The 20,061-nt window shown below is 36.1% G+C and overlaps 1 protein-coding gene and 1 long non-coding RNA gene across 2 annotated transcripts in view; both read right to left on the bottom strand.

Annotated features, from left to right (window-relative positions):
- The window catches only part of LOC135202640 (uncharacterized), a 101,491-nt gene extending 96,210 nt beyond the window's left edge, over positions 1 to 5,281 (bottom strand). Inside the window, 3 exon segments of the mRNA XM_064232135.1 lie at positions 1,596 to 1,778; positions 2,481 to 2,645; positions 5,154 to 5,281. Of these exon segments, the coding sequence (XP_064088205.1) occupies positions 1,596 to 1,778; positions 2,481 to 2,532 (235 nt within the window). The 5' untranslated portion in view covers positions 2,533 to 2,645; positions 5,154 to 5,281.
- A 3,800-nt stretch (positions 5,282 to 9,081) lies between these two features.
- LOC135202660 (uncharacterized) lies at positions 9,082 to 12,040 on the bottom strand. The gene is made up of 4 exons (XR_010311772.1): positions 11,897 to 12,040; positions 11,516 to 11,707; positions 10,456 to 10,618; positions 9,082 to 9,557 (listed from the first exon to the last, which is right to left on the bottom strand). It is a non-coding gene; the product is annotated as an uncharacterized LOC135202660 (long non-coding RNA).
- Positions 12,041 to 20,061: the final 8,021 nt, after the last annotated feature.

Raw genomic sequence — 20,061 nt, 5'->3', positions numbered from 1 at the left:
TGTCAAAGTGTGAGCCATAGCTACTGTGAAGATAAAACCACTTCCAAGGAAATTGCTCCTATGACTCTACTTCCCTGAAAACTATGAATTTCTACCTAAAGGCTGTCACAACCAGCACTGATTTCAAAATGTCAGCGGAGCTACCAATACAGAGCACAAATGTTGAAGGCATTTCCTGTCTAGGATATCCTGTCAAGATAAACAACCCACCAAGAGAGTTCTGCAATTTACCAATATATTTTTAACCAGAATGTGAATAAATACTTTTATCACTCTCAAGACCTTTGGTGATTCTGTCAAAGCTTTTGTTCAAGTGACTATGACACCAGTTTCTCAAGACAGTCAGAGAGTCTTTACAACTTTCTCTGCATTTTTCCAGCTATCTGAAATGAAAAAAGCTGTATAGTGAAAAAACAAGACAGGAATGCTGTGACCTGGAACGTAGGTGTATCATGGAGAAAATAATTAAATAAATAGAAAAAAGAACAAAACAAAAATGGCAAACTTAAAAAAAATTACTGATTTGTGCATGCCACTTCCTCATGAGTACGTATTTATTGCCAGCAAAAATCTTTAAACTGAATTACTTGCAGAACTTTTTGCTTCATTCATGTCTTATATTAGTTGGTCAGCAAATACATCACTAAACCACCATCAACAATGGATAACTAACATGTACCCATACTGAATACTACCAAGCTTCCCAAAAAGCCCAACCAGATTTAAAAAGCAGTAGGCAGGAAAGGATACTGACCGATTCAGGATATACGTAATACCCCCTACATAAACCCAAGGAGCTAAAACTCTGCAATGATCGTATTGACTCTCTGCACCATTAAGATAAAGCTCAGCAAATATATTATTACCATGTCACCGAGTGACTTCAAGAACTTATTCACGGACCAGCTCTCCTCAAATTTAAAAGCTCCCATGTCAAATGGCTTACTTTCCATTAAGAATATAGATTAGCATAAATCCTTAACCAGAGACCTATTTTAATTTTAAAGTTCTCATTAGACTCACAAAATGGTCAAGTTCCTCAGGCTCTAGTGATTCCAAGCTGGATAAAGAGATTGTTGTAAGTAAGAGCCTAGCACAAAATAAGGCAAAAAGATTTTCCATGTCTTTAGCATAGCTTACCTAAGCTGACTAAGCTTGCAGCTCTCCCACTCTTCAGCCGTAGTTAAGGGTAATGTGAAGTTTCCACAGAAACCTCAAAAGGAGCTTGTTTGAAAAGGTTCAAAGGGAGACAGCATAAGGAAATTAAAAACCGCGTACAGATCCATGGTAAAATGCATACCAGAGAAACTCCACCTTAACACTGCAAAAGATAGCTAGATGTCTTTGTCCTCAGACAAGTCCAATATCCATAATCAACATGGGACTTTAGCCTTTAAGGCAGCTACCAAGAACCTTTTCTCATGCTTGAAAAACAACAGAAACCTTGTCCAAACCTGACCAGGGAACAGTTTGGAGTTCACTCCCCAAGCTAGACTACTAGATCATTTCAAATGAACCTTTTAATAATCAATATAGACATAAAAAATCAATATTGTCTATTGTTAACAACACATGTGAGATAGTTCAATGATTACAGTACTTGCCTCCAGAACGTGATGGCAGGGTGTTTTTCAGACGATGCTCTCTCCCACTATAGGAATGACATTTAGCTGCAACATCTGTATTTCTTGGTGACATGTGGACATCTGTGCAAGCCCTCCGTAAGTTAACTTGCCTGTGTTCATCCTCGCTAGAGGAATTGTCCTGTTCTTGTCCAACTGAAATATCTCAGTTCATTAACCTCTACAAACACGATAATCATATATTTTACAGATGACAAAATAAAAATCTATACATTTTTGTGCATAGTTGGCAGAGCTAAAGTGCACAGAGCCAATTATATATAAATATACAAGTACTACGTAGTAGTCAAGCACTTGAAAATGTTACATAGCCTTATGTTGATATAATGATAAAGTGATAGTTTTTTCCGTAAAATTTTTTTTTATTAGACTTCATTACTCTACAAATTTCTATCTAGAGACAAAACAAGGGATACATGTCTAAACCTAATTCCTTTTTTCCTATCCTTCAAATACTGTGAGCAAATTAAACTTCACAATATATTAAGAGATACATTTCAAGTTCTATCTGATCCTATTCAGGATGAAGGGAGAAAAGAATGATAAAATAAATATACATTTCAAAGCAAAACTACTCTACCATTAGGATTAACATGACTTCATCAAGTTTGATTTAAAATATTTCTTCTCCACTGTGAAACACCACCAAGGAGTTTCTGTACTTATTTAAAGACTGTAAAGACTACTTTTGAAGACCTAGTCCCATACAAATTTGCGAGTACCAGAAAACAGATCACACTCCAGTTTAAACATCTTCCTATAGTAAAAATTAAAACTCTTTAACCTATGTAAAAGACAATGGTCTGCACAATGAATTATACATACTGTAATACTTACTTCCCTCTAGCGGAATTTCCTCTACTTCCACAGGATATGTATGTGAATCCATTCCAACAAACTAAGAATCCCACAGATGTTACAAGACCTGCTACCAATATAATCACCCTCAAATGTGATTACTAAAAATCTTACAACACCACCACCATGGTTTCACATCACAACCTGAAAAAGGAAACTATTTTTCTATACAATTCTATTAACAGGTCCACTATACAGGGAATAAAGCAACACAGTGCTCTTATATCATAACTGTTTGGTATTGATACCCTAATAAAATATGATAACACTAACCAAGGCACTCATGAAAATCAGATAAGGAAAACGCCATACTTATCTTATCTAATACTCTGCACTTCTGAGAAATCAATAAACATTAAATAAAAGCGAACATAATTGTGGTATAAAAAGTTACTTTTGATATTCATAAGGGGTGAAAATCCTTGCTTAAAACCACTGTAGCTCGCAAAATATATATAAGTGAAATACATTATGTATCCCATTTAACTTACTTAAAAAAACATTACTATTAGAGGATTACCCAAACAAGAAATGCCTTCAATTTGCAAGGCACATAAGCACAGTTATCCTCCATTCTCAACTTCAGATTAGATAAGTTATCAGATAATTTCTCAACAAAATAGAATACTATTTGGGCTAAAACTTTATAGCATTAAGTTCAGGTATTACATCAACAAATCATATGATGAAGTTGAATGGTGTAAGAAAAACAAGGGGACTTTAAACCAAAGCAATTGGTATTGTCTCACCTTAGTTGAAATGTGTTTTACTTAGAAATACTGCAGAGTAACACCTTAATATGTGTGAAAAATTAAAATACAGCAACTTAACACCTTCTTTACCAGTAGTTTGTTTGGAAGAACACAGAGTACTATCATTCAAGACTATTGCACAGTACTGGGTATATGAAGGTGGTACGAAAATACTGCTAAATTTCCCAAACTTCCTCACTAGACAAGTCTTGGTCACATATTCGCCTACCAATCTGGTACCCCTAATTTGCTCCAGCAGCCAGCGCAGAATCAGAGGAACTATATTTAGAAATACATTTACAGATATAATATGGTTCAGACTCCACAATAAGCTGTAGGTCCCATTGCTAAGTAACCATTTGGTTCCTAGCCACGTAAATAGAAATCTACTCCTTCGGGCCCACCGCCCTTGGAGAGCTGTTAATCAGCTCAGTGGCCTGGTTAAACTAAGATATACACCTTTGTTTTTTCCCCTTTTTCCCAAAATTCCTTCCCTTATAATTCAGTTTGAAGGGTTTGGAACAAAACAAACAGTACTGGATGTGCTCGGGGAATTAGGAAGAAAAAGGTAGAAGGTCTGACACTGTTGCTTATTATAATGATAAGTGGGGAAAAAAAGGATGTACCCCAAAAAACCCCAACGTTTCATTTTTTTTTTCTTTTGTTTTTTTTTTTTTTTTTTTTTAGACATCCAAAGTATGAAAAATGTAAAAAAAATCATCTACACAAATTTCCTTAAATGTCAGAGGAAAGGCAATGCATATGCCTAAGTGCACTAGCTATACATTACAGTTTTTTTAGCCTAACCTCACACCGGCATAAGGTTATGTGGATCTGTAGCCACCTTCAGAGTTAGGCTGCCTTAGCAGCCAGCTCCAGCTTTGTCTAAACATTTTCATTGGACAATGGGGTGGGTATATGCAATTCTAAATCTTCATTATACTATACCTACTACATTATTTTACTAGCCCTAGGGTAAAATAACCAGGATAGACATTAGTCAAGAGCTAGCGTCTGTCGAAACAACACCTCGAGACCTCTACTTTCCTCACGAAGTAAGTTTTCCCTCCCAAGTCACAAATCAGGGACATACCTAATTTCCGATTTTTGGAAAGGTGTTCGCACGATGGTAGAGGGCCGGCCATTCGTTATTTTAACCCTAGCCTACTACCTACATATAGTAGGTTAATACTATGGTCGGCAGAGTCCATTAGTTAGTGTAGCCTACCTACTAGTAATAGCTGGTCAGCCTTTCATTCCATCTTATCCAAACACAATAAAATAAATCATCAAAGACATTAAATCCAAACAAAATTTTAAAAATAATCAGACATTAAATTCAAATCAAATAAAAAATGAAGTGTTGGGCTATAGCCTACCTATGAGCATGCAAGAAGTAGACTAGCTAGGAAGTACCTAGGCTAGGTGGCTTTTTGCTTTCCATTCCATCTTATCGAAATGGAAAAAATATAATCAAAGACGTTAAATTCAAATAAAATAAACAAAATTACCAGAGACATTAACTCCATATTAAATAAAACGTTATAAAAATGTGCGTTCAAGTAGGACGTAGGTAGGTATGGATATTCCTGTAGTAGGAGGTATCTACCTTAACGTTAACAAAAGAACTACAAATAAACCTAAAATGATCAGAGAAATTTACCTCAAGGTAGGTTTATAAAACTAATTATCCCTTTCTATTCTTCGTCCTAACGTCGACGACAGAAAAGTACGTTAGAACTTATACTTATTCTTTGTTCTAAAGTAGTTGACATAGGACAAGTCTTATCTCACCCTATATTTTGAGCAACAATCATCGGAGAAACGTCCGTTGCTCTTTAAATGAATTGCCTCCCGTTATTTTTCGGATTTACATTTCATTTAGAAATTAATAACGAACCTAGACGCTCCAGTGACGCAAAATACAGGTGGGTGCTTTGTCCATTCAAGACTTCACTGGAGACATTGAGTCCAAACTTTCCCGACTGAACCCAGGCAAAAGTTTTCTCACGTTGAAAGTTCAGTCAGTTTGAAAGGCATTGCCTTTACATCGGCACCTCCCGTGAGCACGGAGGTCCCGTTCCTATGCTCTTTCAGCGACTTTTCTCTCTTGTCTTCCACATTTTGCGTCGTGTGTCTTTCTTCTCTGCTTCTTTAAGAAGTCCTCTGCTACATTTCTCGTTCTTCTCAGCCTTCCTTCCTTTTACATTTCATTTTGAAGTGGTCCCCTGATCCATACAGCACCTGTACTAACATTTGTTCTCTCTAGTCTTCCACATTTTGCGTCGTGCGTCTTTCTTCTCTGCTTCTTTAAGAAGTCCTTTGCTACCCTTTTTCTCTGTTGATCGAGATTGGCGATGTATACGGTTCTCGTACTTCTAAGCCCTCTTGTCTTCGACATTTTGCGTCGTGCGTCTTTCTTCTCCGCTTCTTTAAGAAGTCCTCTGCTACATTTCTCTCTGTTGGTCGAGATGGACGATGTCTATCGTATTTCTAAACCTTTCTTCGTTTTACATTTCAATCTGAAGTGGTTAAGGTCCTCTGGCCCACACAGACTACGTGCTATCTTTTCTCTTCCATACGTTTAAGGGTAAGCTAATTGCTCCTGGCCTGTTCTCTCTTCCACTTAACTCTTGCTTCTTTTCTTTGACTTGTTTTCCTCTTTTTCGTCTCGGACATATTTATTTCCTATCATTATATACTGTTATTTTTTTATGCCTTCTATCTCCTCTAACTAACGCTTGATATATTATATTATATTTATTGCAGTTCTCGATTCGTTTCCAGGCATATTTCCTACACGTCTTTAATAACCTCTACTTTCTCTTTTGCAGTTAGTATATATTTTGCTATTATCAGTCCGTCGTCCGCAAAAGATAATGACCCTATGATAAAGGTTTCTTCTCTAAATCCATCTTTCTCTCTGTTTCTTTTATAATTTTATAAAATGTCATCTGAATAAGGTTGTGGACGCCGTGCGCCTTTTGCTAATTCTTCTCATTACTGTTCAGTCCTCTAACGTCTACACTCCCAGAGTCTATTCTTGTCCTAATCTCCTCCATATATCTCGGCTCCTGCTTCAGTTACATTTGGGTGTAGGCCTACTACTCTACATTCTTTCAATATTTCTATAAAGTCTTCTCTTTTGAGTCTTAAGTAAGCCTTCCTAAAATCTATCAATATCACTCTTCTCAGTCCTTGTTTCCTTCTAGAGCTTTTTCCTGCACAATACATTATGAAGAAGTAGGTATAGTATATCTTCTATGCCTTCTCTTCCTCTTTTTGAGAAATCTGTTTCCTTTTCTATGATTTTGCCATTTACTATCTTATGTTTTATTTCTCCTTTCATTAATGACAACATTTTGTATAAAACACTAAAGATTATTGACCTCAGTTCCTCTTCAGTGGGTTTCTTTTCTTTCTTGTAATAAATATATATTTTTTACTGCATCTATTCTCTTTGTTTCTTTCTTGCTACTACTTCTATTTGTATGCACTTAGTTTGAAAGTGTATACATAGGTTACTTTTCCTTTTTTCCTTCAGGACTTATTCACTTTGGTTTTATACCATCTAAGCCAGATGCTTTCCTCTCCAATTTTCGAATTTCTTTACTTTTTACGTACTTTGTTCTTTCAATAGAGCAGAATATAGCATTTAGGCCAAAGGTCATGCACTGGGACCTATGATGTCATTCAGCAAGGCAACGGAAATAGACACCAAGGTTTGAAAGCAGGTATAAAAGGAGGAAAACCTCAGGGTTGCACTATGAAACAATTGTTAGAGAGTGGAAAATCAAATGAAGAGAACATGAACAAAGGTACAATAAAAGGAATTAAAGAGCTTGCAGCTAGGGACCAAAGGGATGCTGCAAAGACACTTTAGTAATGCCTACAGTGCACCATGTGAGGTGCATTGACAGCATGCCGCCTACCTACAGGGCTTATTTTGTTGGTGCATTTAAGTTTTCATCATAAATCTGAATTTGTTTTATCCACGTTTTTTCATGTTATCCCATAACTTTCCACTAGAATTCTTACTACTACTTCTACTCAAACTTAGTCCTCTTCTTTCCCTTGTCATTTTGCTCATTCATATCCATTCGTTCTACTATTGCTTTTTCTTTTTACCCAATTTGTGTTCTGTGTTTTGCAGTGAATTGTTCATCTGCTGATAATTTTAGTGTTGACATGATATTCAGTATATAGAAATACAATAAAAACATTAATAATTACAATTAAAATAAATTATTAAAAGATATTTAGAAACAATAAATCAACATTGCTGCAACTAAATATAAAACATTCCAGCATCTCAACACCATTTTTTTATAATTTATTTGTTCAGTACCTGAAATATGCCATTGCCTTCTCGCTTCGACAGACTTAGGAAAGTCCACAAAGATGTGGTTATCACAAAAGATCACAAATCGGCTTTATTTATTGACTTCCGAACCACGTCAAGAGTGAACTTCTATCACCAGAAATAGACATCTCTAACCCCTCGGTGGAATGGCCGAGAATCAAACTCACGGCCACCGAGGTGACAGGCAAAGACCATAACAACCACGCCACTGAGGCGCTGACAACTCGCCTTGCAATAGAAACTTGTGAACCAGATATGTATGACCTATCTTTCATTTACAGAGCCTTGTCTTCTATCCATCCCTGAATTCTCTGTATAGAGTGCTAACGTGTCTAAATACATATTAAATTATTGCCATCAGTTTCATCTGCGAGTTGAGGATAGCTGTTCAATTCAGCAGTAAAGACCGAAATATTGTCAAATGGTGTCACTACATGGGATTCCTTATTTCATACAACTGCAGAACCCCAACTCCTTTGTAGTCTTTGACCTACCCAAGTAGACCTTAATGGAATCTTTATGACTTGTCATGAACTAAAAACTTGGATTTAATACACTCCTTACATTGGATTTTTCACACTTGCTGACTTGTACAGATTTTCGTTGCTTGAATTATCCATGCTGAAATGTCTGGATATTTGTTTTCATAATCACTTGTCATTGCAAGAATCTCCTCTCCAAATAATTGGAATAAAACTATAAATTCCTTTCAGTAACAACTCTGGAATGTCAAAAAATACCTAGAATAAGAACGTTTATTTACATCAAACTTCTTATAAAAAGTAATATGTAGGTAAACAAAAATAAGCCTTGTTATTGTTGTTTTAGATTAAGCTGACCTTGTGCCAGCACAGGCTCCTGCTCATAGAGCAGCCCTTAATCAAATAAGCCTTATAATTTTATTAAGTTCAATTTCCTACAAAAGTTTCATTACAAAAAATTGTTACAGTACTCACTCCTTACATGATAAAATACTTAAATCAAATGGACTTCTGAGGGGCAATAACATCAATCCTTGTGAAAACAGTTATTAATGTGTCAAAGCTGTGCTAAAAATGTTCATTACATATGTAAAATTTTGAGAAAAAATTAATAGGAATCCAGACTCCAAGTCTAACTCTCTGGAGTTGAGGAAAAATCTAGGAAATGAAGGCTGGAGTGAAAAGAGGATACAACAGACTTTCAGAAGGTTATGGAAATCAAGAACAGGGAATTCCATAAAACTGAGGTACAAGAAACCTCTTAAAACTGACTAGCACAGGAATTACCTCTACTAAGACAGTGACAAAAAGCGAACTTACTAAACATTAGCTAGTTACTTGTGAGAGATCGGACTGTCTTAGCTCTCATGAACAACAATGCAGCGGCAAAAACACAAGAGAAGTCAGAAGCATTGCAGCTAGATCAAAGATATACTGCCAAAGGTTCTTTATTACCCCTACACATTGGGAATGGATTCTTCAAACTCAGCCTCTGAAAGAGTGGACATGGGAGAGACTCCTCAGCCTGTACACCAAATATGATATTCTACTGACCTGAAACTTTTGTAAGATCTTGCTTTTTAATCTTATGAAGACAGACAATCAAGAATATTCTGAAAAAATATACATACATTTTTCCTATACGTACAAAATATTGTAAAAAAACATTAAAAAAATTGGTGTAATATGATCCACATATGTTAAAGAAAGCCTGTAAAATCTAAAGATCTAGAATGCTTACATAATGGTACTGCAGCACAGTTTGCATCTTTGTATAGACAGTACCATAAAATGTGCACTCAAAAATATATTTTGAAAAGCATCATAAACAGTATATTTTTGGATGCAAACAGACATATTTTCATTCTATTACCCTTTTTCAGTCTTCAGACTCTTTCTTATACACCTCTTCTGCAACAACAGTAACACTTTCCTGAATTTCACAGTTATGCTGCTCTATCTGCAAAAAAAGAAATATTACATTAAAAGGGGATTTTTAACACAAAAACAATTGTTTTTTCCAACAAATCCATTATATACTTTACCCATTTAATTTGTCATAAAATGCTCAATGAGTAACAAGCTAACATGGATGATCCATCAGTCCTCTGGCTCTGGCCGAGTGGTTTGTAATCGTTGTAGGAACAATCAGATTTTAAGAAAAATAATTTAGGAAAACATTTCTGTTTTTGTAACATAAACTTCCCCTAATCATATATGTACTATAAAAAATTGTTGCAGCTACTCCAGCCACTGCTTCAGATACCTTAAAAAAGTTGTATGTCATCTATATATCATTTTTAAATGCCAAATTGGGTGATATTTTCCTTCCATTACAATGACTACTCACCTCCCCAAACAACTATCTTCCCACCTACAAGAAGAGGTTATTCATAACAATTACAGGAATGAGGCACCATAAGAATCAGTAGAAACACAGGATATCAGTCCCCACAACATCTGACTGAGGCTCTATCTATCCTCCAACTCCAGCTTTTGCTAGTAACTTAAAAAGAAAAAAAAATACTCTCCCTTCTACTTCCACCAACAGATGTCTGACCCATGCACAATGCCACCCAAGGTGCTGAATTCCATCCCAAAGCTTATCATGCATACAAAAGCATCTATTCCTGTTTTATTAGTGTCTTATGACTGCTTTTGGTGAATGTCATCTAAACTTTCTCTAAAATGATCATCTATTTACTAGCAACACAAATACGTACCTATAATGATTCAATAGAAACTAAACCTATCAGCCACGAAAAGATAAACTTACATTCAACGAATGTTTTAGCCACCTGACTTGCGGAAAAAATAAAAAACATAAAAAAAATCAATCAACAAAAGAAAACACATACTGCTTCCAGAATTTTCTGGTAATTTTTAGCCACAAATAAGTCAAACTGGTGGATCTGGTCCTTTAACATCTGAGATTCATGGATGATTTTCATACGTTCCTTCTGTAAGTCTCGGGATACAATTTCGTCTTCTGTCTGATTGCGCATTATTTCAAGCAGTGTCCTGTTGAGTACAAAACAAATATTCTACATAAATATATTTCTCTTAATAAAACATCTTTTCTAAAAAAATTGACATTTTCATAAAAAGTTATATATATACGTATATATATATACAGTATTATATTATATATATATATATATATATATATATATATTATATATCATATATATATCATATATATCTATATATATATTATATTTACCAAGTAATTACATCAGCGAATAGTTCTACTTAACACAGCAGCTTTCAAACCACAAAAATATCAAAAAGGGTGATGGCAGAACAAGGAACTGCAGAAAGTAAAATGAAAAAATACTGTATCTGTAAAAAATTCCTTACAGCAAACCTCCAACAGGCAGTGAGGACCCTTAGGCCAACTGGAATATTTTTTTTTTTTGCAAAATTGGTGGATGTTGCATTAAGTAGGAGCATATCAAAAGTATAGATTAAAAAAAGGCAAGAAAACAGTAACGAATTACAGTGATCTTGAAAAAAACGAAGAGGAGTTCAATGAGCTACTAGAGAGATTAAGAAACACCTAAAGTGACACTGATAATAACTGGAGGCTTGGGATCTGTGAGCAAATGTCTAAGTTTCCTATAACTATTCATTTCTCTTTTTGTAAAACAAAAAATAGATGTGTTTCAGGAATTTTCCAAACAATGAAACTTGGCTGTATTATGAACAATCGGTGTGGTGAAACAAACTGATTTTGATTTAAAATATTACCAAATCTAGATAAGATCTCGGCATTTCTTTTATTCACTAAGATCAACAGCTTCCTGGCACAATGATGACAATAACTACAAATCCAACAATCAGCCTCCTACAGTGTCAAAGTACATCTGACCTAAAAATCCCATTTATTACATAATGACTAAACTATTATATGCTTACTCTTTCTGTTGGTTAATCTCGCCCCCTGAAGGACTTCCTTTTTAAGTTTCCATGCAATCTGCATTTGTGATATTTTCTCCTGCCGGGATGTAGGATTCCTTTGATATGCTGGATCTTCAACTCTGCTCCTCAGTTTCTTCAAGACAAGACCTCATAGCTCGTTCACTCTTGGCAATGGCTGCCTTACATTCCCTGGCAAGCACAGCAAAATAAAGAGATACGTTCATTAAATATTTGCACTGTGTAAGTTATTCATATCTAAAATTCAAGAATGCTCTTGAACCAAGGAACCTGCTTCTTATGCAAAAAAAAAATGCTTTTATATTAAAAAATTTTTTTCCATAAAACTGTTAAAATGAAGTAAGTACAACATATACATACTTTGTGTTAGATATTTCTTGCTGTATATCTTTTAAAACTGGCATCAATTCATTACTGATCAAATCCAATGCAGATTTGTTTACTTCTAAAGCTTTTTTCAAAGAGACGAGACTCTCACTCCGTACAGCATTAATCATTCCTGTACGACGCGAGACGATTTTCCCTTTTCCTCAAATAATCTTGCGCTCACTGGGCTTGGGATTTACCTGACTGGCTAGGATCTCTAATCTCTCCTTTTTCTGTGTACAATAAAATATTAAATGAATTCTTATAACTTAAACAAAACAGAACAATATTGTCAACATAATGATAAGATAGAAGTAATGGCCCAAAACAAGTGCAGCGACAAACAAGGTAAGAGTTCCATCGATTGAGAGATGTCTAACCCACCTTCCAACACCACACTTCTCATAGCTAATGATTCATCTACGTATTGGTTTACTATCTTTGATCAAGCATAAGGACAGATTTGACTGTAACAGGTTTGAAATAAGCATGTACCCCAAAAGACCATTTATTGAATAGCCATCTCACCATGTAGGAATTGATTATACAAAACATTTCTAAGTGATAAAAGAGTGAGAAATATTCCATGTAACTCAAAAACATCAAGAGGAATCAGTGTGTGCAACAGCCAACAATGAAATTGTTTACATAATTCTATTTAAAGCAGAGAAAAAGACATTTGGTTTTCAAATGATCTTTGTTGGGCAATGCCAAATATACTTCTTGGAAGATTTATCTTTCAAAGAATTGGATGAGTTTCATTCTGAGGATTGAGATGTGATAGTATATTAGACTAAGGCTCTTTTCATAGTTGTGGGAAAATTATAGGACTGACTGATACCAATATCAGATTAAGGTTCTTTAGGTGGTAAGAGGAAGTTATGTAACTTTAAGTTGAGATTAATATTAAGAGTTATTAAGTTTAGGTTCTTAGGTGGTTGGAGTAATATTAAGTGAAGCTTAGTTACGTATTAGAGGATAAATTTTGATGAAAGTTCTTGTACCGTAAAATTAATAATTTTAATAGTGATTAAGAAAAGTCAGTTTTATTTAAGAATCCTTTCAAATCTGTTCCCATGAGTATCCTGCTCCATTTGTGTAACTTGAAAAGCCCCAACAGCATCTATTAATCCAGAATGAAGATGATTTGCGTAATCTTAAACTTCATTATTTCGTTTAGGTACAGTACTTAATGTACCTATGTCATCCCTATCTACGTTAAAAGAAAACAGTAAGGCTTGAATACTATATGAAAGAAAATGTGTATGCCTGATAAGATACAGTAACAATTGTAGGAGTGTTCGCATGTAGCTGTAAGCCATATGTATACATATTTTTAAGGGTACAGTAATATTGTAAGATGACTGAAATGATATTAAAAACTACATATTCAAATTCTCAATTATACTGAAATCAGCATCCTAGCATTTAAATTTCATAGTAACCCAAGAAATGCATTGCTAATTCATTAAACAGTTAAGTGAAAACTGAGTCTTAATGCAACACACAATTTGCCAAGACCCCAGAATCTAAAAGGGTCAATGTGTAATCAAAACTATTCTAAATTTGCATTATTTCTACAGATGAACATTACAGATGAATGAAATATGTGTGCAAATAATCTTACCTCCAAAATCTCCAATTCAGCAGCTTTGATGTTAGACACATACGAGGCAACTTCTACATTTATCTGGTCAAACTTACTTTTGATCTCCACTTTGGCTGTCTGAAGTTCATGTATTTCACCTCTGACCTCTGCAATACGTTTCAATGTCTTGAAATAGAAAAAAAAAAGTAAGTAGCATTCACAATAAACCCCTGAAAAAAAGTAAGTAGTACGTGTATTGACAATAAACTACCTACTAAAACCACAAATACTCAAATACTGGAGCCTTCCTTAAAAAAAAGGTTCAAGCAAAAAATGGGAATGCATTACTACCCTGAAGCAAGCAAGTCTCCTTGTATTTTATAATTTACTGTAGTACTGACAGTTTTACATTTACCAATTTATCTTTTCTTTTCCAATAACTGATCTCTTTTTCTGTTTCCCATAACCTTCCTGTTATTTCTTTCAAAAGAAACACCATATTCTTTGGAAGCTTCAATTTCAAATCAATGACCTGCGTGGGCTTGTTCCACATGAATAGGGTTTATTTTTTTTAATATAATAATAATAATAATAATAAATTAGGTAGGAGACTCTTTCAAAACAGGTCTTGATGAAGGTTATTGCTCTTTCAGCAGCGTTAATCTTGTAGATTACAAATGAGTAGAAAAATATGAAAAATACAGAAGAATCTCTACAAGATTAATGCTGCTGAAGTAGCAATAATAATAATAATAATAATAATAATAATAATAATAATAATAATAATAATAATAATAATAATAATAATGTGGAGCTGACTTATGGAAACATCAAGAACAAGATGCATACAGCATTTTTTAAATTTCTGAGTTATATCTTTCATTATGTCCATGTAATCCTCCTGCAGCCCAACTTTTTTCAAGTTTTCCCACCTTTTAGGAAACTTTCCTTATAAACCATCACCTTACTTTTTAATGTAATCTTGCTTGCAGACAGACAGACAGACACACACCACTAACCATACATATGGCCATGTCAGAGGTTTGAAGGACAAAAAGACTGAACAGGCAGTCATGAGGAAGAGTGAAAGCAAACAAATGGAAAGTATCAGTGAAATGTTGATAGATATAACTGAGTGATACAGGGTCAGTGCAACAAAAATCTGACACACATGGTATACTGTAAGCGGTACAATGATTGTGTTATCTCTTTCATCTCCAGCTGCATTACTTTCGTTTATTTATCACATGTTCCCCATCAGCTATCAAATATAGAGTAACAGTTGAAGGTATTGGTTTTAGTATTAAAAAACAAAAATAGTACAAATTTACTTTCTGTATACAAAGTTGAAACTTACAAACAAAATGAACTTACAAAGAGCGGATTGGAATTTAACTCGTTTGTAAGTAGAGGAGCATCTGTAAGTTCCTAACCTAAACTAATCGGGTAACAGTTTTACTGCTTAAAATATGTTACACTTTAATATTTTTGTAAATATCTTATAGCTAACTGCAATTCCACAAAGTTCCTAACCTAAACTAACCTGAATCATTTTACTGCCTTTAACCCTCTTATGCCAATTGGACGTATTAAACGCCGAGATGAATTGTCTCCCGGTGCCGACTGGACTTAATAAACGTCGACATAAAAAAAGTTTAAAATTCGCGGAAAAATACTTATAAGCCTACCAGGCGAAAACTTTTGAATCACGCGCCTTGGGGGATGCTGGGAGCTCACGGATCAAGGCGTTGTTTTGTTTACAATCGTTACGCAGGTGCGCAAGCGCGAATTTCTTTTCTTATCGCACTAAAAAAGTATCAGTGACACATCTCAGAAATTATTTCGACACAGACATAATTTTGCACCATTTTAAATTAGCCGTTACCATGGAGTATTATATATGAAAATGTGCGCAATTTCATGTAGAAATACAACAAAAAATACTCATTATTGTAGCTTTTATCAGTTTTGAAATATTTTTCATATAAATAACGATAAGTGCAAAAATTTCAACCTTCGGTCAACTTTGACTCAACCAAATGGTCGAAAAACGCAATTGTAAGCTAAAAATCTATTCTAGTAATATTCAATCATACCTTCATTTTGCAACAAATTGGACGTTTTCTAGCACAATATTTCGATTTATGGTGAATTTATGAAAAAACTTTTTCCTTACGTCTGCGCGGTTAACTCTTCCGATAAATTTTTTTCGTGCAATTGTCGTAATGTTTGCACCATTTTAAATTTGCCGTTACATAAAGTTTTATATATGGAAAGGTTGCGAAATTTCATGTAAAAATACAACTAACTACAACCCATGGTTGTAGCTTTTATCAGTTTTTGAAATATTTCATATAAATACGATAAGTGCCAAAATTTCAACCTTCGGTCAAATTTGACTCTACCGAAATGGTCGAAAAAACGCAATTGTAAGCTAAAACGCTTGTATCCTAGTAATATTCAAATCATTTACCTCATTTTTGCAAAAAATTGGAAGTCTCTAGCACAAATATTTGATTTGGATGAATGAAATTTATGAAAAAAAAAAAAAAAAAAAAAAAAAAAAAAAAAAAAAAAAACATTTTCCTTATGTCCGAGCGGTAACTTCCAAAAAAAAAAAGAAATTTTTTGTGCAATTTTCGTAATGTTTGCACCATTTTAAATTAGCCATTACATAAAGGTTTATATATGAAAATGGTGCGTAATTTCATGGTAGAATACAACAATAAATGATTGAAGGTTAAAGCTTTTTTTTCTCATTTTCGAAATATTTGCATATACAGTAAATCACAATAAATAGAAAATTTACCACGTTCGGTCAACTTTGATTACTGAAAATAGTCGAAAAACGCAATTGTAAGTTAAAACTCTTACAGTCTAGTAATATTTAGTCATTTATCTTCATTTTGAAACAAATTCAAAGTCTCTAGCACAATATTTAGATTTATGGTGCATTAAAAAAAACTTTCCTTCCCTCCGCGCGCGGATTCTCCGCCGCAAATCTCCGAAATGCGTACGTCGCATTCTCGTTTTATATTTGCTCAGTTTAATATTAGGCATTTCATACAGTTTTATATATGAAAATGTGTGCAATTTTATGTAGAATACAACAAAAAATAATTGAAGGTTGTAGCTTTTCTCTATTTTTGAAATATTTGCATATAAAAAAAAAATTATAAAAAAAAAATTAAACAAAAAAAAAAAAAAAAAAAAAAGAAAAAAAAAAAAAAAAAAAAAAAAAAAAAAAATGGACATTCGGTCAACTTAACTTGTCCGAATGGTCAAAAAACTGCAATTGTAAGCTAAAATCTTACAGTATAGTAATATTCAATCATTTATCTTCATTTTGAAACAGATTGGAAGTCTCTAGAACAATATTTAATTTATGGTGAATTTTTGAAAAAAATACCAAATTTGTAACTAATTTGTATTTTTTCATAACTAACAAACCTGAGGTCTTAACATTAGGATTTACTAGCGCCAAGCTGGAAACCGGTAGAATTAAAATTACACTTGTGAGATCCAGGGACTAATGGCTCTATACCAGGTCACGGGGCATGTACCTACCCAGAATGCCCACGGCTACCTGTGACCCATCAGTTATATTTCTAACCCAGTTTAGACTGCTAGAGGGGTGGTTCGAGGTGGGCCTTTAACTGTTTAAGACCTCAGGTGGTTAGTTATGAAAAATACAAATTAGTTACAAATTTGGTTTTATTTGTTCATACACGAAACAAACCTTCGGTCTTAACATTAGGATAGACTTACTATTTGAGGGAGGTAAGTCTCTACAACTGACTGGCCAAGTTTGCCACCTTATCCATTTCCGAATATATAGGGAAATTCTAGAGAATGGACAATGAACCTAGGACCAAAGATATAGCGGATCTACTTTGGTTTCCTCCCACTGGGTGTAGATACCATTCTACTGTTTACTCTTGTCCTTGCGACTGGATCGACCTTCACCCCTCTTTCCTTATTATCCAGAGGGGGTGTGTTGCTACTGAAAAAGTATATCATCAGCTAAGATAGCTTTCACAGTATGGCTGACCATCTCACCTGCATCTAGTCCGTTCCAGCACATGACGGTACTCTCCTTCATATTGCCCGCCCGTAGTTAAATGGAGTAGGAAGAAAGTAGTAAAGAAAAAAGACCAGTCATCCCCATTCATTCTACTTTCATACCTTCATCTTAGACTAGACGCAAAACTGACCCGCCAGGGGCACTGGATGAACTATATCACTTGTTGGGCCGCCACCACTGAACCCAAGGAAAAGGTGTCCAAGGATCTATGGGCAACATCTTTCAAATAAAATGAGGTGAATTGTTGTTTGGGCTTCCACACGCCAGCTTCAGAATTTTATCCACAGACATGTTCTTCTTAAATGCTAGGAAGCACTCACACCCCTGACTGTCATGACTCTAGCTCCACCTGGCTATCTGACCATCTGTCTTCTGCAGTATAAGCATTTCTGATTGTCTCCCTTAGCCAAATGATGTTGTATCTTGGACACTTCCTTCTTGTTCCGTCCTGTACTTACGAACAACCTCTGGCACCACGGCCTGAGGTGCCTTGTTCTCTTTAAGTATCCCTTAGTGCCCTGACGGGCACAGGAGCATTTCAGCTTTGTCGTTGTCTACAAAGTCTGCCAAGGAAGGTATGGTAAAGGAGTCGAATCTGCCGTCTACTATTGTTGGATTGTGGGTCTTTGCCACGAATTCTGGGACAAACTCACACACCATTGATCTCCAACCTCTCGAGTGCTTCATGAGATATGAGAAGGCCCATGTAGCTCCCCCACCCTTTTGGTTGAAGCCAGGCCAATAAGAAGACTGTCTTCAGGGTCAGGCTCCTATCCGTGGACTGCCTTAGTGGTTCGTAAGGGGTTTGTCAGACTAACTCAGTACCTTGGTCGATCCCAATCTGGGGTTTTTAGCTCCTTTGGTGGGCATGACTGTTCAAAGCTCCTCATCAGCATGGCCAACTCCCATGAAGACGATATGTCCACTCCTTTCATTCGTAAGACTGAGGCTAGAGCAGCCCTGTACCCCTTCACTGCAGATACAGACATATGTTTTTCTGTTCTGAGATATATCAGAAGTCCGCTAACTGCTGAATAGTGGTACCGAGTGGAGACACGTTTCCCCCTACGACACCAATCACAGTATGCTGACCACTTCCCTTGGTATACTGTCGCAGATGATTTTCTGATATACCTGCCATCTGAGTTGCTGCTTTCTGCGAAAACCCTCGCTCTCGGAGGAGATACTTGACAGTCTCCACCCGTGAAGCGATAGGGACTTCACCGACTGGTGGTACCTCTCCACGTGAGGCTGACACAGAAGGTTTGCTCCATGGAGGTACTCTCTTGGCACATCTACTAGGAGTTCCAGTAGGTCTGGAAACCACTCTGCTTTCGGCCATAACGGGGCTACCAGGGTCATCTTGAGGTTCTGAGACCGCATTTACCCTGTTCAGAACCTGACGGATTAGACAAAATGGAGGAAATGCGTATACACGTCCAGATTGTCCAGGGGTGTTGTAGCGCATCTTCTGCTGCTGCCTCTGCGTCCGGGACTACTGACAATACACTTCCAACTTTTTGTTGTACCCTGGTTGCGAATAGGTCTATGATCGGTCCTTCCCACAACATGAGCATCCTGTCCACTAACCTGGTGTGTAGGGACCACTCCGTTCCCAGAATCTGATCCCTGCGGCTCAACTTGTCGGCCACTATGTTTCTTTTTCCCGGAATATACCTGGCCGTTGATGTCTACCAGGTTCTCTATAGCCCACTGGTGAAGTTGAACTGTCATCACATGTAACTGCCGAGAAACTAGGCCTCCTTGCTTGTTTATATAAGCTACTACTGTGGTGTTGTCTGACATCAAATACCACCGAGTGTCCCTTACTCTCTCCCTGAATTCTTGTAGAGCCAGAAAGCTGCTTTCAACTCCAGCACGTTTATATGGAGTTCTCTGTCCTTGCAACTCCATTTGATGCTGACACCATCAACTCTCCATATGGGCCTCCCCAGCCTTCTAGTGATGCATCCGAGAACAGCAAGAGGTCTGGGGAGGATGTTGAAGGGGGACACCCACTGTCAGATTGTCGTCGTCCACCACCACAGCAGTCTTTCCTCACTTCTGCCGACAAGGGAATTTGCTCGTACGGGTGATCTACTGTTGGTGACCAAAACTCCTTCATCCTCCATTGTAGGGACCGAAGGTGTAGCCTTCCTTGTGGTACTAGCTTCTCCAGGGAGGTTAGGATTCCCAGCACCACCTGCCACTGTCTTGCTGGCTGTGTCTGCTTTCCCAGAAAGGCATTCACCACTTGTTTGCATTTCTGTACTCTTTGGTCTGTCGGGAATACTTTGGCTTGCTTGTTGTGTTCTATCACCATTCCCAGATATTCCAAACGTTGACTTGGATCCAGCTGCGACTTCTGCTGATTCACCACAATACCTAGGCTGTGACAAAGCTGCAGGAGGGTCGCCCTGTCCCTGAGTAATTTCTCCCTGGACTTTGCTATCACCAGCCAATCGTCCAGATATCTTATCAGCCTGA

Source organism: Macrobrachium nipponense, chromosome 33 (assembly GCF_015104395.2).
Source record: "Macrobrachium nipponense isolate FS-2020 chromosome 33, ASM1510439v2, whole genome shotgun sequence".
Classification (NCBI taxonomy): Eukaryota; Metazoa; Arthropoda; class Malacostraca; order Decapoda; family Palaemonidae; genus Macrobrachium; species Macrobrachium nipponense.
The sequence above is the reverse complement of the archived record's forward strand: the minus strand, read 5'-3'. Positions and strand labels throughout refer to the sequence as shown.